At 47.0% G+C, this 23,309-nt stretch overlaps 7 protein-coding genes across 7 annotated transcripts; 2 read left to right on the top strand and 5 right to left on the bottom strand.

Annotated features, from left to right (window-relative positions):
* Positions 1-697: 697 nt before the first annotated feature.
* LOC149919560 (histone H3) lies at positions 698-1,266 on the bottom strand. The gene has a single exon (XM_090140722.1). The coding sequence runs from the start codon at positions 1,211-1,213 to the stop codon at positions 803-805; it is 411 nt and encodes a 136-aa protein (XP_089996848.1). The 5' UTR covers positions 1,214-1,266; the 3' UTR covers positions 698-802.
* Positions 1,267-2,000: 734 nt separating this feature from the next.
* On the top strand, positions 2,001-2,496 carry LOC116244318 (histone H3). Its single transcript, XM_031615921.2, has one exon. It carries the CDS (start codon positions 2,044-2,046, stop codon positions 2,452-2,454), a length of 411 nt encoding a protein of 136 aa, XP_031471781.2. The 5' UTR covers positions 2,001-2,043; the 3' UTR covers positions 2,455-2,496.
* A 691-nt stretch (positions 2,497-3,187) lies between these two features.
* Positions 3,188-3,604, bottom strand: LOC149919559 (histone H4). The gene has a single exon (XM_090140736.1). It carries the CDS (start codon positions 3,555-3,557, stop codon positions 3,246-3,248), a length of 312 nt encoding a protein of 103 aa, XP_089996862.1. The 5' UTR covers positions 3,558-3,604; the 3' UTR covers positions 3,188-3,245.
* A 3,478-nt stretch (positions 3,605-7,082) lies between these two features.
* Positions 7,083-7,560, top strand: LOC116233447 (histone H2B 1/2/3/4/6). The gene has a single exon (XM_031600361.2). The coding sequence runs from the start codon at positions 7,116-7,118 to the stop codon at positions 7,494-7,496; it is 381 nt and encodes a 126-aa protein (XP_031456221.1). The 5' UTR covers positions 7,083-7,115; the 3' UTR covers positions 7,497-7,560.
* A 969-nt stretch (positions 7,561-8,529) lies between these two features.
* Positions 8,530-9,296, bottom strand: LOC116233441 (histone H1). The gene has a single exon (XM_090140683.1). It carries the CDS (start codon positions 9,249-9,251, stop codon positions 8,595-8,597), a length of 657 nt encoding a protein of 218 aa, XP_089996809.1. The 5' UTR covers positions 9,252-9,296; the 3' UTR covers positions 8,530-8,594.
* A 1,788-nt stretch (positions 9,297-11,084) lies between these two features.
* Positions 11,085-11,569, bottom strand: LOC116233445 (histone H2A-IV). Its single transcript, XM_031600358.2, has one exon. The coding sequence runs from the start codon at positions 11,522-11,524 to the stop codon at positions 11,135-11,137; it is 390 nt and encodes a 129-aa protein (XP_031456218.1). The 5' UTR covers positions 11,525-11,569; the 3' UTR covers positions 11,085-11,134.
* Positions 11,570-12,958: 1,389 nt separating this feature from the next.
* On the bottom strand, positions 12,959-22,778 carry WBP11 (WW domain binding protein 11). The gene is made up of 12 exons (XM_031600363.2): positions 22,627-22,778; positions 21,573-21,682; positions 20,715-20,746; positions 20,115-20,208; positions 19,707-19,903; positions 18,902-19,035; positions 18,184-18,383; positions 17,228-17,422; positions 16,517-16,618; positions 15,571-15,882; positions 14,782-14,964; positions 12,959-14,062 (listed from the first exon to the last, which is right to left on the bottom strand). The coding sequence occupies exons 2-12, from the start codon at positions 21,634-21,636 to the stop codon at positions 13,629-13,631; spliced, it is 1,947 nt and encodes a 648-aa protein (XP_031456223.1). The 5' UTR covers positions 21,637-21,682; positions 22,627-22,778; the 3' UTR covers positions 12,959-13,628.
* Positions 22,779-23,309: the final 531 nt, after the last annotated feature.

Genomic DNA, 23,309 nt, shown 5'->3' with positions numbered 1-23,309 from the left:
CACGCTATCAGTGGAAGAGCCTTTATCACTGTATTCGAGTAATAATAGTTTAGTCTGGGGGCTTCATTGTCTTCATCCTGTTTTCTGCGTATAATAAAGAAGTCGTTGCTTAGGGGTGAAGTGACTATTACACCGGAAAAAGCATTAGGGAACAACTCTACAGTATCATATACTGAAGCTGAAGCGGTTCGTTGGGAGGTCGAGGAGAAAATAGGCAGCTCTGGCCCCGTCCAATATCCTCCCCAGCCAATGGTCGCTCCTAGGTCCAAGAATATAGTGCAGTCACAAGATAAAGCCAGGGCACTGGCGACAGGTGCTGTTCTGAGAATCATGTCAGCCAGCGGCAGCAGCGTGCGCTCAGGCAGGAGGCTCACGAAACGGCAGCGCTTTTATCAGCGCTGTTCTGACCGCGGGAAGAAACGGCCATAAGCACTTCGTAATGCCTCGAATACAGGGGATAGGGCCCACTCGAACTGACTACCCTCTCCCCCTACATTCCTTCAGGCTACAGCTCCGCACACTTTTCTCCGTCCCCGCCCTTACCCCCCCCACTACGCCATTTCTGGCACGACAATGTAACTGAGACCTATCTCCCACACACAAGAATTGTGAGCGGGAAAAAAAACGCAGCTTAGAACTAGAGACCTCCCCCAACTTCCGCTTCTCGATAAGCGGCTCCGCCGAGAGCACCGAAAGGAGCACAGAGCGCGCATTCGCCCCCAGCAGTGATACAGCTCTCCCCAGTGGTAACGTGGTGGCTCTTAAAAGAGCCTTTGGGTTTGGCAGTGAAAGGACAGCGGCCTCAGGCGCGCTCCCCGCGGATGCGCCGGGCGAGCTGGATGTCCTTGGGCATGATGGTGACGCGCTTGGCGTGGATGGCGCACAGGTTGGTGTCCTCGAAGAGCCCCACCAGGTAGGCCTCGCTCGCCTCCTGCAGCGCCATGACGGCCGAGCTCTGGAAGCGCAGGTCGGTCTTGAAGTCCTGCGCGATCTCGCGCACCAGGCGCTGGAAGGGCAGTTTGCGGATCAGCAGCTCCGTGGACTTCTGGTAGCGGCGGATCTCGCGCAGCGCCACCGTGCCGGGCCGGTAGCGGTGCGGCTTCTTCACGCCGCCCGTGGCCGGCGCGCTCTTGCGGGCCGCCTTGGTGGCCAGCTGCTTGCGGGGCGCCTTCCCGCCCGTCGACTTACGCGCCGTCTGCTTTGTACGTGCCATCTGCAGCAGCTGCCTTACAGCCAGAGAAACACGTCACGCCCGCACGGCTCCTATTTATAGTGGATGAAACCCCGCCCATTCGCCTCTGATTGGTTAACAAAGCAATGAGTTTAATTGGCTAACTCTAAGGCTTCTCAAGTACCGGGCTGCAAAGAAGCTTGTAAAATTATTAACCCATAATATAATACTTTCGAATTTTTTTTCTCACCGTGTACTTTTCTGGTTAGTTAAGGCGTCATAATTTAGGCAATATTTGCTTCTAGAAACACGGACTTGTATGGCAGTTTTAAGCTTGAAGTGCATACAAAATATTTGACTTTCTAGGAAACCCTTCCCTAAACTGAACATAACATCAGAGAGCAAGATACTTGCTACTCTCGATCTAGAAAACAAAGCAGAAAAAGCAATCTTTCAAATACAACAAGGCTTATGACTTTCTGCTTGATTGATGGCTAAAAGTAAAACAAGAAAAGCATTCTGTTGGTTTGTTTTCACTGCTTGCTAATATTTGTCTGCTTCTGCATGTTAAATAAGGGGTGTGAGAACGCTGTTTATTGCTGAAGGTGACAACGACAAAAGACAACTAGATAAAAACAGGAAAAGTTTTGTGAAACACTGGAAGCCGAAAAGTGAAACACTGGGGATTAACTACTGAAGAGTAGCATTAAGAACAGCAGGGGTTTAACGCGGGATTTTCAAATTGTCCAATGGTATTTGTCCTTTCTTCAGCCAATGGCAATGCAGCGGTAGGTATAAAAGCGAGTCTGGAAAAAAGCAGCAGCACAGAGGTTCTTGTGCGGCTTCTGCGTACGTTAACGGAAAGCTGTGCGATGGCGCGCACGAAGCAGACGGCGCGTAAGTCGACGGGCGGGAAGGCGCCCCGCAAGCAGCTGGCCACCAAGGCGGCCCGCAAGAGCGCGCCGGCCACGGGCGGCGTGAAGAAGCCGCACCGCTACCGGCCCGGCACGGTGGCGCTGCGCGAGATCCGCCGCTACCAGAAGTCCACGGAGCTGCTGATCCGCAAGCTGCCCTTCCAGCGCCTGGTGCGCGAGATCGCGCAGGACTTCAAGACCGACCTGCGCTTCCAGAGCTCGGCCGTCATGGCGCTGCAGGAGGCGAGCGAGGCCTACCTGGTGGGGCTCTTCGAGGACACCAACCTGTGCGCCATCCACGCCAAGCGCGTCACCATCATGCCCAAGGACATCCAGCTCGCCCGGCGCATCCGCGGGGAGCGCGCCTGAGGCCGCTGTCCTTTCACTGCCAAACCCAAAGGCTCTTTTAAGAGCCACCACGTTACCACTGGGGAGAGCTGTATCACTGCTGGGGGCGAATGCGCACTCTGTGCTCCTTTCGGTGCTCTCGGCGGAGCCGCTTATCGAGAAGCGGAAGTTGGGGGGGGTCTCTAGTTCCGAGCTGCGTCTATTCAGAGTCCCTACCTTTCTAAAGGCAGTGTTCGCGAGGTTCACGATCTTAGGGATCCGCGACAGGAAGAGTGGTGAGTTCAGGGTTGGGCAATGCCTGCAGAGGTTTCATTCTCAGCAGGGGGAGGGAGGAGTAACCTCCTAAACAGATTCTTCAGAGAGCTGCCCCTCCCTTCCGTTTCTCTGGGGTGCTACGTGCATTGACGGTCGCTTCCTCTCACTCTTTTTCCCCGAGCACGAAACGGACCTCAAGGGAGGGAGGAAAAAATGGCGCCATTTCATGAGCCTCCTGCCTGAGGCTGCCCTGGCTGAGACGCCGTTCATTCCAGCAGCGCCTTTCACCGGGGTTCTCATCTCCTCCCATAGCTGCTCCCTGCATCCTCAGGGAAGGCTGTTAAATTCCTTACGATTAGTCCTTGCTGCTCTTCCCAAATATTCTATTACTAAGGGACTTAATAGTGTTGCCCGCACATAGGGTCAGAAAGACTGTACACGAATTCAAGGGAGAACAACATTATAAACAGTGATAAAGGCTCTTCCACTGATAGCGTGGGTGGCTCTGAAAAGAGCCTTTGGGTCGATTTAAAAGCGAAGTCTAACGTCAGGTAACTTTAGCCGCCGAAGCCGTAGAGGGTGCGTCCCTGGCGCTTGAGCGCGTAGACCACGTCCATGGCCGTGACCGTCTTCCTCTTGGCGTGCTCGGTGTAGGTGACGGCGTCGCGGATGACGTTCTCCAGGAAGACCTTGAGCACGCCGCGCGTCTCCTCGTAGATGAGCCCCGAGATGCGCTTGACGCCGCCGCGCCGCGCCAGGCGGCGGATGGCCGGCTTGGTGATACCCTGGATGTTGTCGCGCAGCACCTTGCGGTGGCGCTTGGCGCCCCCCTTGCCGAGCCCCTTCCCGCCCTTGCCTCTGCCAGACATAGTCGCACACCGATCTTCCTCCGCAGCTGTGGCGGGAACGGCCGACAGCGCGCCTCTATATCGCCGGCGGTCCGACCTGGTTGAGGACTGCGCCGGGGCGGGGCGGGGGCGGGGCCTTCCTCCGCCCTTTCCACCCGGTTGTGGGAGGAGGGCGGGTGCTGTGCCGCGTCTCCGGCCGGCCCAGTTATTGCCTCCAGCCGTCTCTGCGCGTGGCGGCGACGATTTTATGGTCCGGCCTCGCTGCCCGCCTTTCTCCGTTTTGTCTCGCTGCCCAGCTTCCCTCGCTGTTGTCGCGGCACCCGGTGTCGGCGTGGGAGCGGGCCGCGGCTCTGCAGGGAATGCCGACCAATGGTGGCGCCGGTGGTGGGGCCGGAGCGCCGCTCTCACGTCCGCCCCGGAGCTCCGCCGCCGCCATTTCGCGGCGCTCGCACAAAGGCCCCAGCTGGGGGTTTGCGGCGGTGCTCAGACAAATCCGTCGTTGTTAGGGAAGGCTCAGCAGCATTATGTCCACCTCTTTTGTTTTTTTATTGTTTTTTTTTCCTTTCCTTTTTTCCTTTTTTTCATTTTGATTTGTGGTGCCCGCTCTTTTTGGGAGGAGAGATGGAGTTAAATCTGTTGTCTCTGCCTTGTCTGCGTATCACCGAATGACACCGATGCTTTGTTTACAGGACTGATGTGCTGATGAAGGCAGAGGTTTGTGGTCCATTATATGCACCCATTAAAATCAGTAGGTTGTTGCACGTCCTTTTAAGAATGTGGTGTTGGTTACTTTCATGTTTTCTCTTTTGAAGTAGCTGTGTTCTGTTGATCCATAGCCTCCCAAATTATCCCTTCTGTGATTTTTTTTATTTCTATAGTTTTTAATCTGCATTTTTTAAAAACATCATTTTAATGATTTTTGTCATCTTATTCAGTTTTTGAGATCTAAAGAAAGTAAACATCTCTTAACTCAGAAAATGTTTGAAAAATTCCCACTGCCCCTTCCTTTAATCTTTTTCTTCTGTCTTTCCATCTGTCTGCAGCAGTTTTTTCATGATGTGGAAATGTGAGCTATTTACTCCTTTTAGCAGTTATAAAGTCTTCAGATGACACTGATACATGGCATCTTATCAAGATAATTAATCTGCCCTTGTAAACAGCCATATCTACAGAGTAATGTAGCTATGCTTCATATTTCAGTCAGAAACTCTTCAAGTATAGTTGCTAACACTAACTGTAGAAGTAGGCTTTTAAAATGTGATTCTAAGGTGTGCTTGGTCTCCAATATTTGAATAACTTCTGATAGTATATACTAGTAACTAGGTATTCCTCTTCAATATCTACTTATTCTGTAACAGTTCCTGGGACATCTTGGTTATTTTCTTTGTATTTCAAGGTGAAAATACACTCAAGTAAATGAAATGAAGTTCAGAAACCAAGTCAGGATGATGAGGCTTGGCTTGTTCTGCCCAGAGAAGGCTCCAGGGTGACCTTATTGCAGCTTTCCAAAACTTAAAAAGGAGCTTATTAGCAGAAAGTAGATCAGCTTTTTTTTACATGGGTAGATGGAGACAGGACAAGGGGGGGTGGCTTTAAACTCAAAGAGGGGAGATTTAGATAAGGTGTTGGGGGAATTACTCGCTCAGTGTGGCGCTGGCACAGGCTGCCCAGAGAGCTGTGGGTGACCCATCCCTGGAGGTTCAAGGCCAGGTTGGATGGGGGCCTATGCAGCCTGAGCTGATGGGAGGCAGCCCTGCCAATGGCACGGGGTGGGACTGGGTGGGCTTTGAGTTCTCCTTCAATCTAAGCCATTCTATGATAATTCTCCAGCAATCCTCACTGCACTTCGGTCTTTTTTGTCTCTACTTGTTGTAAATTAATGGGCTCTGTTTTTGTTTGTTTTTTTCTGGAGTTCTTGGTCTTGGGAAGGTAAACTGATTCCAAGATGATGCTCAGTTTATAGGTAATAGACACTGACAGAACTGTATTTCTGACTTGAGACCACAGAATAAGAGTATTTTCTAGCAGCATTTGTGCAGCGCGCTCTCCTGCTATTCCACCCTTAGCACTCCCAATGTATACCTGTCTGTAAAGTCGCAGCCATGTTTGTACTGCAAAGGAGTTCACAGATGCTCAGAGAGCAGCCGCTGCTTGGCAGAGCTGATCTCAGTGCTTTTCGGCATGATTTTTATGGCAAAAGAAAGACATAAATGTGGGGAGTTAAGTATTCAAATGGGCCACAGTGTGAAAAGGTAACAATTTTGTTGTTTTCATCAGAATCTTTTAGAAAAATTTAGAAATCCTAAAGAATGCAGTGTGGTTGTGATTTTAGCAGTTTAATCCTTTTTGTCTCCATTTAGGTATGCCAGATGGGTTTCTTCTATAGGCCTATGCCACCTATCTCGTGTGATACCCAGAAATTCTGGCTTTGAATGCACTCAGAGGTTGCAAAAGAAAAAGGCATTATTATAACACTGATATGAACTGTGTTGTAGTCCTAGCTCCAATCAAAAATTAATTATTTTAAAAGTACATTATAACATTCTAATGTACCAAAGATCAGTTTATAATTGAAATTTATGATGTTTGTAAAAAAAAAAAAAAATTAAAGAAAAAATGTGTATTTTTTCTGAAAATACAAGGTACAGCCATAGTGCATAATACTTTCTCTGTCATCACATACATGTGTGTATATGTATGTGTATATATATATAAGCACATCAGAATTCTACACACCAAAAAATCACTTCAGTTGGTTTAAACAATTGTATTTTCCTCATGGGTAGTAAAACCACTGCAAGAAGAACAGAGCTTGATTTTCTGATTCATACTGAATTCAAAACTCAGTTGTAAGTCCAGGTTTAGTTTCATTACTAAGAATTTCTTTGTCTTTGAAAGAAATGAATCCAATATTTGTTAGTTAAAAAAAAAAAAGTCAATGTTGCTTCAATTTGCTGATTAAATCAGACCTTTCATCCTATTTAATGTTCTGGAAACCAAGCTATCTAGGTCAGAAGAGCTTATTTAAAACGCTTAACAAAGATGACCATGCCAGAGCCAGTATACTTTTTCAGGATGTAGCTGTAGCTGCTATGAGTGTAGGCTATTACATTAAGTATTCAGGTATATTTCATTTTGATGGGGAGAAAACAAAAAAGGTGGAGAAAACCCTCTCAGCTTTCTCCCTGAGAGAAAACTCTCTCAGCTTTTTGTTTTGTTTTGTTTTCCCCCGGAGACTGCTGTCTGTACCTATAACCCCGCGCAGGCAGCGGGAAGCACCGCGCGCCCTCTGCTGCGCCCACACCGCCGCGGGTGGAAGCCGAGCTTCGCCGCTGAGCTGAGATTGAAAGAGCTCACTGTGATTGGTTGATGGGATTTGAATTGTTAGCCAGTAGCAGCGTGGGATTTGCGATGGACCAATTACAGAGCCGTTCGTACGGAGCTATACGTCACGGGCTCTTTTATCCAATCAGAGTACAGATAACGAAGGCCATAGATTTGCATACGGCCCCTATAAATAGGCGAGCAGTGCCAGCAGCCGGCACTCCGCTGCGCCGAAGAGATCGTGGAGGAATCGCCATGCCTGAGCCGGCCAAATCCGCGCCCGCCCCCAAGAAGGGATCTAAGAAAGCGGTCACTAAGACCCAGAAGAAGGGCGACAAGAAGCGCAAGAAGAGCCGCAAGGAGAGCTACTCGATCTACGTGTACAAGGTGCTGAAGCAGGTGCACCCCGACACGGGCATCTCGTCCAAGGCCATGGGCATCATGAACTCGTTCGTCAACGACATCTTCGAGCGCATCGCCGGCGAGGCGTCGCGCCTGGCGCACTACAACAAGCGCTCGACCATCACGTCGCGGGAGATCCAGACGGCCGTGCGGCTGCTGCTGCCCGGCGAGCTGGCCAAGCACGCGGTCTCCGAGGGCACCAAGGCGGTCACCAAGTACACCAGCTCCAAGTAGAGCGGTCCTGATCCTCATTTTAAACGAACCCAAAGGCTCTTTTCAGAGCCACCATTTATTCTAGTAAAAGGGCTGCGTTACTTTTTTTGAGGAGCATAGCGTGGGTTTTTAATAGAGTGAAACGAATGCGAATGCTTGAGCTATAAATAACAAAAAATAATAGTTTAATTGAGCATTTTGGAGGTCTCGGTTCCGAATTAATTGAGCAGTAGCAACTCACGGAGTTAACAGGGTTGCTCTGTAACCGTGCTATTACTGCAGCACGGTACACATGGCTCCAGCAGCAGCCTCTGCTGCGACGACCCCGTCGGGAAGGTGAGTGCTTTGTTTTGCTTTTGATTCTTGTGATAAATGTTATGCCAAGGATATTTTTACGTACTCTAGTAATCTATTCCTAATAGAAAATCGGCATTGCTGTTAAAAAAAAAAAAGTTCGCGTTACATACATTGTAGCAGCCCACCCTTAAAAAATCTTATTTCTCCCTCTTTCATTCATTAATAAACGGATGGAAAGCAGTCCCCTAGGCGACGCTGTTTCGAACCAGCGCTTCCTTTTCCCTTTCCCCTGTCGCGCACTCCATCATCGGACGGGGAAGGACCGCACACCGCTTCTCCACTGGGCAAAAGCAGCCATGGGGCCGCGCAGGCGGCTGTTCCCGCACCGAACGCCGGGGACGGGATGGGGCGGAGACGAGCGAGCGGCTCCGTCGGCGCACGGGACGGGAGCGGGGGCGGTGCCGGGAGGGGGCGGTGCTGAAGCGAACCAATCACAGCCTAGCGCGGGTTATTTAAACCCCTCCCCAAGTAGGAGCGCGAGGCTGGCACCGCCCCGCCCGGCTGGGCTGCGTCCGTCAGCGGGCGGGGAAGCGCCGCTGCTTGCGCCCTGCTCCCGAACAGCACGTAGCCCTTGACGGAAGGGGCTCTCAAACTCCCGTGCGAGTTGCAGCTAAGGCGCAAGCTGAATGTTCGCAACTGAGATGATTAGCTGCGCTGCCGCGGTTCCCGCAGCATTCCAGCTCTTTTTGAGACTAAGTGGGTGGCTCTTAAAAGAGCCTTTGGGTTTATTTAAACGAGCAGACTCGAATTTCTTCTGTCATCCTACTTCTTTTTGGTTGCTGCCTTCTTTGCCTTGGCTGCCTTGGGTTTGGCTGCCTTGGGCTTGGCAGCTTTGGGTTTCACTGCCTTTGCCTTGGCCGGGCTCTTGGCAGCCTTCTTGGGGCGGCCAGCCTTAGCAGCCTTCTTGGGGCTCTTGGTTGCCTTCTTGGTGGCAGCAGCCGCCGGCTTCTTAGCTTTCTTGGGGCTTTTCTTCACTGCTGCTGCCTTCTTGGGCTTTTTGGCAGCAGCCGCGGGCTTCTTGGCCGGTGCCTTCTTGGGCTTGGCCGCAGGCTTCTTCTTAGTCGCTTTCTCTTTAGTCTCGCCCGGCTTTTTATTTAGCTTGAAAGAGCCGGAGGCGCCGGTGCCCTTGGTCTGCACCAGGGTGCCCTTGCTGACGAGGCTCTTGAGCCCCAGCTTGATGCGGCTGTTGTTCTTCTCCACGTCGTAGCCGCCGGCGGCCAGCGCCTTCTTGAGCGCGGCGAGGGAGAGCCCCTTGCGCTCCTTGGAGGCGGACACGGCCTTGGTGATCAGCTCGGTGACGCTGGGGCCCGCGGGCTTGCGGGCTTTGGCGCCGCCCGCCGCCTTCTTCGGCTTCTTGGCGGCGGCCTTGGCGCCGGGCGCAGACACCGCGGGCGCGGCAACGGGCGCGGTCTCCGACATGGTGACGGCCGTCGTCCACAGATCGGGGGGAACCACTGGGCCTGGAGCAAGTCGGCGGCCTCGTATTTATAGAGCGGAGCCGCGCGGTGATTGGTGCGCTGCAGAGCCCGCCCCGCCGCACGGCGCAGAGCTCCCTTCTCCCCGCTCATTTTGTGTTTCTTAAGAGGCGAAAAAGCGCGTTTTTTCTACAATTTCCGCCACCGATTCGCCCCAAGTCACAGCGGCGCGGAGGGCAAAGGCTGCTGTTGCCACGGGCGGAGTTTCTCTCCGGAGAGGCGAAGGGTGAGTTAAAAAAGAGCCGATAAACCCCGAGTCCTGGACCTGGGCAGACCTCGGGAGACAGAAACTTTTGTTTTTCCTTTTAAATAAAATCCGCACCGTGAGAAGCTGCACCCCAAGAGCAATGAATTATTGTTCTTTAAAGGGTCTTCTCTTAATCTGAGCCGAAACCCAGGAGCTGGGGTCGTTATTTTCATTGCAAATTGATTTCAAAGAGGAGGAAGTAACACAGGCTCATACAGAGCACTGAATATGGATTAGAAATTAGCTCCTTTGTCCCCAGTCCTTTGACCCATTAAAAATGATAAAAATCAATTAAATGAGTGCCTGATGCTGCGAGGTGAGAAGCAGCCTGACATCCCCTGAAGGACTTCTCTTGCTCCGGGAGGAGATGGCCTCCGAGCACTGCACTGCACTGCTGGTGCACCCTCATACAGGGATCCATCCCCGCTGCTGTGCCACAGAGGCACTGAGCACCTCAGCCAAGGGGCTGACACGGAGGCAGATCTCACTGATCACTGTGGTCAGTACTCGAAATTCCGTCCCTCAGATGTGTTTTTATTTTAGTCCGGTTTGGTGGACATGTGAGTCAGCGTGACTGAGGCAGACACTGCTGCAGGTGGTTTCCCGTTCCCCTGCGTTGTTATTGTGGCTCTCCCTGCAGAGTGCACCCTGCATACCCCGCAGTTACCATGCAGAGCCCAACTCCCATCCTGGAAGCAGTGTCAGAAGCATCTGCAGCTCTGCAGGCCCTGTTACTCTGCCAGCAGGAGGGGGAGAGCCTCTGGCAGACACCATCGAGGCCACGGAACAAATGCATTTAATTTCTCATATCAAGAAGTGCTCATTCCAATTCTCCGTACTGTTGTTTTTTCCTATATCAGAAAATGCTCATTCTACTTCTCTGCACTGTTTCCATTGCTGTCTGCAACCCTTGTTTTTCCCACAGCCACCTATAACCATTTGTGGCACTACAATGTAACATCGTTTTGTTTCCTGTAATTTCTTGTTTTATTAAAATACACTCTCTGAGATACGAATGGTGATGTCTGTTTCTGTCTCCACATCTCTATTACAACATTCATTGCTGTGGATAAGGTGCAGTCAAAGCTGGCAGCGGTTCTCCTTGGCTCACACAGCTCTTATCCAGGTGTAAGGCAGCAAAGAGGCACAGCTTGAACAAAGTCTTGACAAAACTCCATTAAAAATGAACTTGGAGTGCCCAGAGGAGGAACGACTGAGCCTGTAGGCAGTGCTGGGGCAGGCCTGCTCCCTAAGGAGACCAGGGAGCTCTCAGCTTGACACAGACTGGAAGAACCTTGCTGATGGTTCTTGCAGCAGTATTCAACTTCTTGTCTTTCTCACCTCTACCAAACAGATTTCTTTAACACAAAATCTAACTTTGTGGTCTTTTATCATGCATTCAGCTTTTAGGTTACTTTATCACATCTGTTTACCCTAACATGCTATCTTCATGCTAACACCTGACTTCTAGCAGCAAAACCAACACAAACATTTTTGGGATCTGCAGCTCCTTTATGAGGAAGTGGGTGGCTCTGAAAAGAGCCTTTGGGTTCCTTGGACATGGGATCACTCCTCAGCTTTCACTTGGCCTTAGCCTTGTGGCTGTCGGTCTTCTTGGGCAGCAGCACGGCCTGGATGTTGGGCAGCACCCCGCCCTGCGCGATGGTGACCTTGCCCAGCAGCTTGTTGAGCTCCTCGTCGTTGCGGATGGCCAGCTGCAGGTGGCGCGGGATGATGCGCGTCTTCTTGTTGTCGCGGGCCGCGTTGCCCGCCAGCTCCAGGATCTCGGCCGTCAGGTACTCCAGCACGGCCGCCAGGTACACCGGGGCGCCGGCGCCCACCCGCTCCGCGTAGTTGCCCTTGCGCAGCAGCCGGTGCACGCGGCCCACGGGGAACTGCAGCCCGGCCCGCGACGAGCGCGACTTGGCCTTGGCGCGCGCCTTCCCGCCCTGCTTCCCGCGGCCCGACATCGCTGCTAACAGCACGTCCAACCACCGCCCTGCTAACGCGACTCACGTGTCGCTACGCCCACTCCCCTTCCCCTTTTATAGCCTCCCGAAGCAGCCCGGCTCGCTTTCCGATTGGCTAGCGAGCTCTGTCGCGAGCTCTGACCAATGGCGCCGCGGATCCAAATCCACCCAATGGGCGGCGGGCGGCTACCCTGCTCCGCGCGCCCCTTCCAGCAGCGCTCCGCGGCGGTGGGCGGGGCGTCCCCGGGAATTGGTTTCGCGGTTGTTTCTGAGCGATTTGATACCGGGAAAGAAAAGGTTGGCAGCAGCGCTCGGCGCTGGCTTTGACCTCCGTGCCATCGCCCATCCCTTGCACGATGCTGAGGAGCCAGGCGAGGACGTGACTGAAGCACGAGCAACCCCAGATCCCGCTGTTTTGATAAAAGCAATGGAGAGAAGTCATCTCTTTGTGCTCTTTTTACTTAGCTCTGTACTAGAGGCAAAGAAGAGAAGTCCCCCACGTTGATTTAACTTAAGGCGAATCAGAGACCAGCTCTTTCTGCTGAAGTAGCTCTACGTGCACCTGGTGTCCACATAAAATGCCTGCATACAGTGCCTGTGCAGTTCATCCAAAATCAGAACAGAATGAAGAAGTCCTGTAGGAGAGCATCACACTGCAGGCAGGAGTGCCCTGCCTGGCCTTGGACCCTTTGCAGAAAAAGAGCATTGTATTCCCTAGAGGATTTGCATAGACAAATTCAGCTCTTTTGTTTGCTTCAAAAATCCAGGAAAACAAAATCAAAGGGTAAGTCTGAGTCATCAATACTCAGTCTGAGGCTTACAGCCATCTAAAGGTATTGTTTGAGTTATTCACCAGTCTGGCAGACTAAGAATAGATTTCAATAATGAGTATTTGTTACAACAGCCACCAGTCTAGATATATTTACTTAGAAATCCATTTATTGTTAGAGGAGTCACTCTTAAGCCCTTGAAGTCGCTCAGCCCTTCGATAGGGACAAAGTTCTCCCACTCTCTTCTATGCTCTTTCGTAACAGTACCCATTTTGTTGCCTTTTTAAAGAACAAGATAAAGGCAATTTCATAAATAGCTAACCCCTAATCTTGTGCTCAAATTCAGTGCTTCAGACAGAACTTAAATATTTTGAAAATGCAGCTCCCTCTCTGAGGAAGCATTTGGAAGTCTTACTGCCTACACAGCTGGTCCCACAGGTCTTAAGATGGTTTTGTTACAAGAACCCAGTAAGTTTTATTCCCATTTAATGCAGACTGCAAATATTTGTTTCTTGCAACAATTTCTGGAATATTGACTCTGTCAGTATAATTTAATGAAACTAAAGCAATATTTCAAGTAAAACATTTTTTTATACTAGAAAATAAGAACCACCTCCTTTTCCACCTATATGCTAGATTTACATATATCACAAGGAAGCCAGTATTTTGATACACTGAATATTTATTGTCTTTCACAAGACAAAATGAAAGTTCCCCTGCCGATGAAAAGCCATCAAGATGACGGTTAAAGGGACAGGGTGCAAAACTCCAGTGTACAGTAAACGCAACAAATGACCGCCCTGACTACCCCGGAAGAAAGATGATTGATCTCACTGCAACTAAAAACAAAACAAAAACAGGATTATAAAATATTTACAGAAAGGAACAGTACAGAAAATAAAAACTGGACAACCACGTGTGTATGAAATTATGCTAACGCTTTTCTGGCTCCTTAAAAATTGGCTCCACTACCCTCACCAGAGCATTCAGGATGTGAAAGGATTAAGGAAGAGCAAAGTCACCCTCAACTCCTATGCCCCCTCCACAGAGCACCACCACCTCCTCCAAGGAAGTGGGAGGACTCAAGGGAAACAGAATTGCCTTACTGACTGTAATTCCCTTGCTCCAAGTGGACATGCTAGCTGTGAAAGGAAGTACCTGGCTGCATCTCACCTGCAGCACTCTCTACTCAGAGCATACTGGCAAGTTAACCCATGGGTAGGGAACCCTTCCCTGTCATGCGAGCCCTTTCATTGCTTGCAGAAAGACCTCTCCTTCTTCCTCTGTGGTGGCCTGATCTGTGTTCAGAGGGCAGGAAAGCTGATTGGGACAGGTCAGAGAAGACCTTCCATTTCCTTCATGAAGGCTTCATACACATCATCCTTTGTCTGTACAGAGATAGGGGCAGATGATCCAGCCTTAGGGGCAGCTTTGGTTAATGGGAGAGCAGGCTCATCATCCTGTTTTCTCTGAGAGGCAGCCAAAGCCCCTTTATTCTCCCTGCGCACTCGCAAGGCAGTGGGCACAAAGCGAGTGATTTCAGCCTTGGGGTTAGTGATCTGTGGCTTGGCACTGATAGTAGCCGTGGCCTTCTTCTCAATGGTGGCTGCACTGGTGTCATCCGCCTTGGGACGCTGAATCAAGCTGGGTGGGGCACTCAGAACACCAGGGTTTGGAAGAGGAGCTGGTGGGTAAAGCCCAGGTGGGGCAGGTCCTAATGGAGGCACCAGAGGTGGCCGCAGCATGCCTGGGCGAGGAGGAGGGATACCTGTAAAGAAGAAGAGAAAAGGTGAGCTGACTCTTTCCTGGGATTCCCAAAAATCTTTGGGCAAAAATAACGCACAGGCTCAAAAAGCCAAAGATTGTCAAAGTGCAGAGGTGCTGGCTTTAGAGAAGGGGAAACAGGGAGAAGTATTGCACCAGTTGATAGCTCCCAGCAAGAAGGTGGAAGAAAGTTGAATTAGGACAAGAAAACTGCTCAGCAGACTTGGGAAGCCACAAGAATCTGTATATTGCTCCCTTTCAATCTTCAAAGTTAAAATCTGAAAAGCTTCCTTAATGATTTATCCCACTGGAATTTCAAAATCAGAAGCACGACTAGCCAGCAAAACAAAAAAAATCACAACACACTATCTCCTATTCAGAAACAATGCAGCACAAGTTTACAAGTTTACACACAGTGTTTACTGAAACTTTTTATTATAAGTGCCGGATCTGTTATTACCAAAATACACATAGCAGTATGGAATTGTTTGCTATTATACAGCAAAAGAAATGGCATCAAGAAGTACACCAGAAAGAACCTAAGAACGTACCCTTAGCTACACATACAAGAACAAAGGCAAACTGGTAGTAGGGAACTATTTAAAGTCTAAAGGAATATCTGATACTCCAATTAGATATACTGACTTGGTCACCACAAAAAGGTTATAGAGAACTGGGAAGACAAAGTAGGGAAAAGGTTGGCTCTGAAGCAGAGTACTTTACCTGGTGGGGCAGGAGGTGGCAGGCGAGGAGGGGGTCCACGTGGAGGAGGACCTGGGGGAAGACCAGGTGGGGGACCAGGGGGAGGGCCTGGGGGTCGCCCAGGTGGGGGACCCGGTGGTAGAAGTCGAGGTAAAGGCCCACGCAGTCCTGGTAAACCAGGAGGTCTCAGGAAAGGAGGAGCTCCTGAAAACATAAGAGAAGAACTGGTTCGTGGATAAAAGAACAATCCCACTTGCTAATACTAAAGATTCTAAACAGAAACTTCAGGTGTTCTCATACTAGCCAGCTGCTAGATTAAACAGATCTTTAAACAGATCTTCTAAGAAGTCTCAGGAAGAGGCAACAGTTGTAGAACCAAGAAAGCTTCTCAGTTATATTCAAATACAGATATTCGCTCCATCTTTGAGAAAGGCTTTTCCCCATGTATTGAAGCAACAGTTGAGAACAGCTAACAATGTAGGGTTATCTGAACTTAAACAGCTAGAAATGAAAGTATTTTAGTCTCTTCAGGCTGTGCTTCTGGCCTGAAAAGTAATCTCACTCTACTGAAAATAGCTGCTTTGAGGTTTGAGGTTCCCCTTCTAGAGGATGTCAGAAACAAAACTGGGGGAAGACGTTAAGAAAACCAGACTGACCATGGAAGAAACCTCACAGGTCTCAGCAAATACCACATTGGGCTTCTGTACTTAATGTCTAGAACTCCCTGCAGCTTCATAACCCCGACACCGATAAACTATCTGTAGTACTACGAGCCTGCATTCCTCAAAACAAAACAAATCAAATATTCACCCGGTGGAGGGCCAGGAGGAAGGCCAGTGGGTGGCCCTGGGGGCCTCAGTGGAGGGGCTGGAGGTGGTCCTAGTGGAGGCGGCCCAGGCATAGGAGGTGCCTGTATCTGACCCGAAGCAACGGCTTGTGAAGACTGCTGCTGCTGAGTTGAGGCTGCAGTAGATGACCCAGTCTCTGCAAGAGCTTCCTCACTGTGTTGCTGTTGTTGCTGCTGCTGTTGTGATGTGTCTTCAGACTCTGAGTCATCTTCCTCCTCCTCCTCCTCCTCTGAATATTCTTCCACTTCTCTCCCTTCTTCTGGGATTTCTTGACCTGGAAACAGATGTATTTATAAATGTCAGTCCACAAGTAATAACTTTGTCAACATAAAACACTAAATAAGAATGAAAAAAAGGAAAAATTCACCTCAAAAGGAAAGAAAACTGATGATATTAGTACACACAAAATGCAAAACAGTACTAAATAGTTCTGCTTCCCTGTGGGCACCGTAACTTCTATTAATAATCTGAACTGCAGTTATTTGAGTTTGTAGGAGATAAAACTTTTAAAATAAAAAAATATTAGAGATTTAGTCCCCAAAAGAGACATAATCACCACTTCCAAGAAACCCATCTTCTCCCAGCTTTCTTCCCCCCCCAAAAAAGATACACAAGTGTCTTTGTGTCTATTTAAAAATGAAAAATCTTGACTCCGTGGGTTAATACCTTTCCTCAAAAAGATATTTTTAGGAAGTATTAAACCTTGCAGATTACAGGCTGAGCACACTAGGCTAAAAATAATCACCTAAATTAAAACTCACCACATTTTACATTCTTAGTAGATTTTACAGTATGACAGTAATGCATTTTCTTCTATAAAACAGAGATTGTGCAAATTCAGTTCACCAGAGAAACCTTATCTGCAAATCTAATGGTATGCCTCCTCTCAGTGTATCCGTATCACCCACCTGCCATTCGTAACATCATGGCCTGGAGTGGAGTCAGTTCTTTCATGTTCTTTTTCTTCTTCCGTGATTTCCCAGGCATGTCTGCAAACCGTACGCTATGACCTGGGGAAAGCAAAGCACAGACACAAAAAAACGGCAGAGGGAACAGAATAAATCAGTAAATATAAAAATAAAATACACTTATACGATATATAAAAACATAAAAATGAATGTATATATGAAATACATTAAGTCTTTCACTTGGTATAGAAAATACATCATTATGACATAATGATGCTCCTAAGTAAGAGTTAAGAGCCATCTTCTCAATCTTCTCAAGTTTTGGTAACCTTGAATTTTCTGCCAATTGGAATCCTTTCAAACAAGGAAGAGAAATCATTCAAAAACATTAATAGTGCAGCCATCAAAGTAGTACTATTCAAGTCACCAAAGAGTGACTATATTTTACAGTAAGGCTTAATTTTTTGTGGGGTCCTTCGCTCTTTCAATGCTTCAGGTGAAAAATGTTGCATTCAGATACTGCACTTCTTGGTAGTTTCCATTCATTAATAAAATTATTCAGGTGGAATTTAAGTGACCTAGAACAGAGTTCATTTGCTAAACAGACTACTTTTTTCCCCTACCCCACAGTAAGGAAAACAGATAAAACACTGTTCAGTAGTACTTTTCTTCTGAAAACACAAAAGCCCAGTCTGTAAATTCCCATCATACCTGATTTCTTTTCTTCTCCACCTTCTCTCTCCTTGTCATTATCACGATGTGGGAAGTCCTCACCTTCACTGTCTGCATCTGACCTATCACTGTCACTATCATCGCTACTCTCATCATGCTTGTCTTGATCCATATCCTCAGGATAGCCTTCATCCTCACTTGTACTGGACATATCATCATCATGCCCTCGCTGCCCTGTGAAAAGCAAAGTATTAAGAAAAACATGAACTCCAAGCACACTGGTGTGAAAGGCAGAATATTTTAAGTTCACAGTAAGAAAAATCTTCCTACCAACAGAGCAGATGTATTGTCAACCCTCTGCTATTTAACACATTCTTAAGGAGTATTCTGGGGAGCACACTGGTAAGATTTCCTATTAACAGTTGATTAACTGGCACAGTAAGTAAGTGAAGGGAACTGAATTATACAACTTCCCCCTTAGAAATATTTCAGTCCTTTTTGGTATGCAGTAAGGCTGAGAAACCCATTTATAGAAGTTTCTACAGAAAATACAGTAACTGTTTGAAAATGCATCCCTAGATTTGGTGTTACCGTTTTTGTTTGTTTTCTTGGGTTTTACTGCAAGGTGGGGGCAGGGAGGGGAAGATTACTTCTCTGCAAATATACATACTATCTCTTTACAAATAAAACACATTTCAGCCTCACTAAAACTATATGAGAAAACACTCAGTTCACTTAACACAATGAAAAAGTATCTGCAAGCTAAAATTAAAAGATACAGCATTTAGAAATAAATTCAACAACAAAACTGCAAATGTTATGAAATATATTGGAATCACCTCAGGATTGCAAATCACTCAGAGAGTTTTTCAAGTAGTACAAACACTCATATTATCCAGACAACACCTTATTTAGACTGCACCGTGTTCACAGCAGTACTGTTCACAGCAAAACAAAGAGGTCAAGAACCCAGAAAGAGACAGGAAAGTCCTTGCCTGGTTCAGAACCGTAAGAAACGTCTTCCTCTCGCCTTCGAGGAGCCACCTCCAAAGCAAAACCCACTTTACGACCATACATCTGTAGGACCTGTGGTGGGGGTGGCCCTGGAGGAGGTCCTGGGGGCTTCCTGCCAGGAGGTAAACGTGGAACACCGAGCCCAGGAGGAGGAAGCATAGAAATAGAACGAACTGGTGGTCTGGAAATAAGACAGAAAATGAAAACCAGAAAAATCACAATGAGAAACAAATTGCTTATGCAACAAGTTGGTGAAATCAGACTACTCAAAAAAAATATATATGCATAGGAAGAACTAGTACTAGCTTGGGAGCCAAATACACAAATAAACTAGGAGTTTAAACTGAATATACTAGCAAGACAAAAAAAAAAATCTACATGACAGATTAAGGGACATTTATGTTCAAACAATGAGGCAGGGCTTTAAGTTTGACCAATAAACAGAAAGACAGAAGAAGGTACAAAATACTACCCAAATCAGTTTAAACAGAAACTGTAATAGGAAGGAAAGATTACAGTTTTTCACTTAAAACAAAAAAACCCAACCAAACACAACAACAAACCAATTCACTCCCAAAGAATTTCCAATTTCTGCTACTCAATATTACCTCTGCTTCCAACCCCAGCTCTTTCCTATTAAAAAAAAAAAAAAAAGCATTCTTATTTTCCTTTCCCCTCCAAGCATCCTTTTCCTCTTACCCATAGGCTGATGTCTTCTTGAGGATAGAAGGTGGCTGGGCCCCAGGAAGGGGAATGTCTTGTATAAGGATGTTGGAGGGAGCATGAGGCATGTCAGGTAAAGGGATACTTTCTACTTCAACATGCTGAGCATTCTGGGGGAAGAAAAAAATAAAAATTGAGTTCCACAGAAGCTACTGCACAGTCTTATTACCTTTAAGAACACCCAACACATGGGACCTGCCATCACTTGCCAAAGAATGGATGGAAAGCTTACCCTCATCCTGGGCTTACTGATAAGACTCCAAGAGGAGCGATCTCCAAAAGAGATCCTTCCCTAGTGGTAGTCAGTTCTTAAATGGGGTCTAGGAGAGGTGGAGCCAGGCTCCACCCCTTACAGTAACACAGGAGAATTGTCTTCACTTGTGCTCCCAGGGCTGACTCATTGCTCATCTCCAGTGGTCAATCAGAGGTTCAGGCCCTGATTTAGCAGTTCCCATACAAGATTTAACAGAAATGCCAATGTTCTCTCTCTCTCTCTTTGATACAGAAAATAGATTCCGATATTGATCTGCAATGTAAGTTTTCCTTTTCCCTCTAGTCTATTATTAAATTAAATCAATATAAGAGGGAAAAATACTATTGCTCCACACTGTCTTCACTGAAATGCTCTAACTGGAGTTACTAAGAATCCTAGTACATGTGCTTAATATTAACTAAATATATACTGGTCTCTTATAAAGACTCCTTTTTAAACTGTTGCACTTAAAGAGAAAATGAAGAGTACAAAGTACACAGTTACAAGCCTCAATATTAAAAGCATTACCTTGACGGCATCAAAATACTGGCTGAGCTGTGCTCTCTTTTGCTCATACTCCACTTCCAACTTACGGAGTTCTTTATAGATGTCAGGATTCTCCTTTTCATAGAGCCGTAAGATACGCTCAAAAGTCTCACGGAGCTTTTTACGTTTATCCTTTAGCACTTTCTCATTAAGCTGTGGCTGCTGCACTGGGTTAAACTCTAATCAAAGACAGCAAAAGCAAGCCAAAGATTCATAAGTTACTCTACTCCACAACCACAATTAATAAAACAACTTCAAACCACTTTCAGTTCCTATTTTCAGGAAGTATTCAACTTCCTGAAAACAATCAAGACCAATTATAAGTCACTTATATACTCAGTACACAGTATTTGACAGCTACCTTCAACACCCAGTACCTCCCCTACTCACCCATCTCATCCAATTTTTCCATGTCCCGGATGATCTGCTTTGGGTCTTTCATCTTCAGTACAGCTGCTCGTACCATCATTCGTTGCTTTTTGTTCTAAGAAGATCAGAAATCAAGGAGATCAGAAAAGTGACATAGGAGAAAGAAAATATTTTCAACAAATAATCCTCTGTCAACAATCCCAATCTATAGAAAAAAAAAAGGCATCTTAAAATGCTTTGCAAATATTAACCACGGCACAAATCAGCAGGAGAGATATTAAAAACTTCTAGGAGTTGTAATGCCACTATCTCACTATCTACAGATGCTTCTGTAATTCATACATTCCAATGAAGACACGTACAATCAGCAAAATAAATCAACTGACAAAAGCAATAAAAGGAATCATGCTAACAAATACATAAAGGGTTTTTTTTTGTTTTATCTCAAATCCAGATTTCTGCCTACGTTTTCTTAACTGTTTGGACAGTATATTCCTAACTAAGTTTTACAAGATCAACTGGAACACTGCAGTCTATTCACCATTCATGGCCCTTTATAATCACAAACGTCACGCAGAGCACAGGGAATTCCAAGTAAATGATCCAGATCTCTTTACATACCTTTTTTAGTTCCCTCTTCCGAGCTTCCTTTCCTAGAGAGAGGAAAGGAAAAAAAAAACCAACTTGAAAGACTGGCTCAAATCAGCAAACAGCCTTTCCTTCTTCAGGACAAGCACTATTTCTCAACAGTTCAATCATTTTGCAATTTTCATTAAATAAAAGGAAATTTTAAAGCTCATCTTCCCACTGATAGACAAATACAGTAAGAAATAGAAATCTATTTCATGTGTCATATAGAAAGAAAATGCAACATAGCAGTCTTCAGGCCTCTAGAAGCAGCAATGTTTTTATACTGAAAAGAATAACAGACAAAAAAAAGGCACAGCGATGCGTGCAATTGTAAAAGATTGCTGCTGAAATGTAGTGCCATCAAGAAACAATTCCTTTTAAAAATATGCAGGCTTTGAACATACATCTGAAACAAAGAATGCTCACAGTGGAAGTCTGGTTTTTCTGTTTCTACGTAGCACTAAAAATTCAGTATGTTACAAAAAGGAAGAGGTTAGACAACTCCCTCCTGTAAACTGAGCCTTTGCAGAATGTGATGTTCCACAAATTCTAGCCTCAGGTAAATTACCTACACCGTAAGGAGCAGCTCAGCCAATAGTTAAGTATAGAAACTACAGAACACTGATAATTACAGTAAAAATTAAGGGAAAAATAGTGCAGAGCAGCAATAGCATGCAAGCTAGTAGCCTACCTGGAAATTTTTAAACCAGCCAAAATGGAGAAAGTACTTTTTGGGTTTGGGAAACTCAGTTCCCAGACAAAAGTGATGATCTTATCCTCAGAGAAAGATTTTTATCTGCTTGCCTGAGACTCCCTATTTCCTTTTGCTTAGCTTTTATGGGTACTTACGAGCCTGATCTGTGGGATTCATGAATTTCCCACTCTTGGTGGATGACGTAGATCTCCGCCCCATTTTGCCTTTTTTTCTTCTGCTTCAAAATAAAACAACTGAAAAAGACCTGGAAAAGATAACCATAGTTTTAGATCCTATGCATAAGTAGGACACGTGTGCTTATTCATCCTCTTTGTATTAGCAGGTTGACAAACCAAAGAAAACCTCAAGTATTCTGAGATCCTCAAATCCTACACAAGTTCAGGCATTCACATCAAAACCATCCTATTTTAACTAAGTACCACTTAACTACTTACTTACAGCTACTTTAAGTGCATACTTTAAACAATTCAGCTTGTTCTTCATCTCAAGACTTAGACCTGGAAATTTCTTGCTTTTAGAAAAATAAAACGTGTTATTTTAACTTTTATTGTATCCTTCCATAAAATAAGTGTGTCGGAGCCTTTCTAGCTTTCCACATAATCACCTAAGATATCTCTATTTCAAATGTTTCCCATAAATATCCTTTTTCCTCTCAGACTTCTAAGTTGCCCTTGACTTCTCCCTTACCAACCATCCACACCACATCCATCAAGAAGCACTCTATACACATTCTTTTTCTCCTCACAGACCACTACCCTTATGCCATCTCAATCTGTTTCAAGCTGCATCACAATGACCAGAAAGGCAAGATCATTCTAATAAAGAGTTCTTTCCTGCCTTTGGGCACTTCTTTAACTTACAGTCAACTGTAATGGCTGAACTACAATCAGAGGCACTGCCTTTCTCAAAGAGAATAACGTTCTTAAACCTTGACCCCAAATCCTTCTGGGGTAAAAAGGAGGGTCCGCACAAGATAACGGCTGAAGGAGGAAGAAAAAATCAACCAAGCCAACGTATGCTTCGTGAGCACTGGGAAGTGAGGAAGAAAGTCTCCAATGAAGCACACGAAGGCCTCCCCTCCTCCCTCAAGAGATGTTGGGGGAAAGGAAGAAGGCGGCAGCGCCAACCGCCTCCCTCCCCTTGCTTCCTTTCCCTTCTCTCATCCCAGCTCCATCCCTTGTATCTCACCACTCGGCCCGGCGGGGCAAGGCGAGGCAGTTCAGCTCCCTCCCCGCCGCCGCGGCCTCTACCACCACCGCGCCGCCTGCCGCTGCTGCGCCGCCATCTTGAACGGGGATGGAGTGGCGCGCCGAGGTAAAGCACGATCGCCGTAAAGCGCGACTGTCGTAAAAGCACAAGTGCCGCACAGCGCCAACTCTATGATCTCGCTGCCTTTCTGGCACGCGCGGGGCTTGCCGGGACGGCGGTGGTCGGGGGGGGAGTGGAAGATAAAGCCCTGGAAAATCTGAATTGCTGCGAGACTCTTTCACTGTTTAATAGATGCTGTGAGAAATAAATGGATCTAATTTAAATTCTGTCCCTGTCTTTGCTTTGTGATAGAAGGAAGCAGGGCAGAGGTGATGTTTATTTACTGGCACCTTCAGCAGCCGAATGAGGCTGTTGGTCGTTTAGCAGTGCCTCATTTTGGCTGCCCTCCTCATGGGGGTTGTGCTTATTTAGAACACGTGCGCTGTGCAGGTTTAATTCTTAATTCTGTGTTCACACACAGAGCAGGGAGGGAATACATGAGGGATGTAGTGGGGACACCTCCACCATGCGCATCCTCGACGTGTGCCATATCACAGGAGAGAGCTCTTGCTGAGCCTTTGCAGGTTGCCCACCCCTCACAGAGGCTGGGTCTCTCACTGTGG

The sequence above is a fragment of the Phasianus colchicus genome, chromosome 1, assembly GCF_987193195.1.
Source record: "Phasianus colchicus chromosome 1, bPhaCol1.hap1.1, whole genome shotgun sequence".
Taxonomy (NCBI): domain Eukaryota; kingdom Metazoa; phylum Chordata; class Aves; order Galliformes; family Phasianidae; genus Phasianus; species Phasianus colchicus.
Note: the sequence above shows the minus strand (reverse complement) of the source record. Positions and strands in the feature narration are given on the sequence as shown.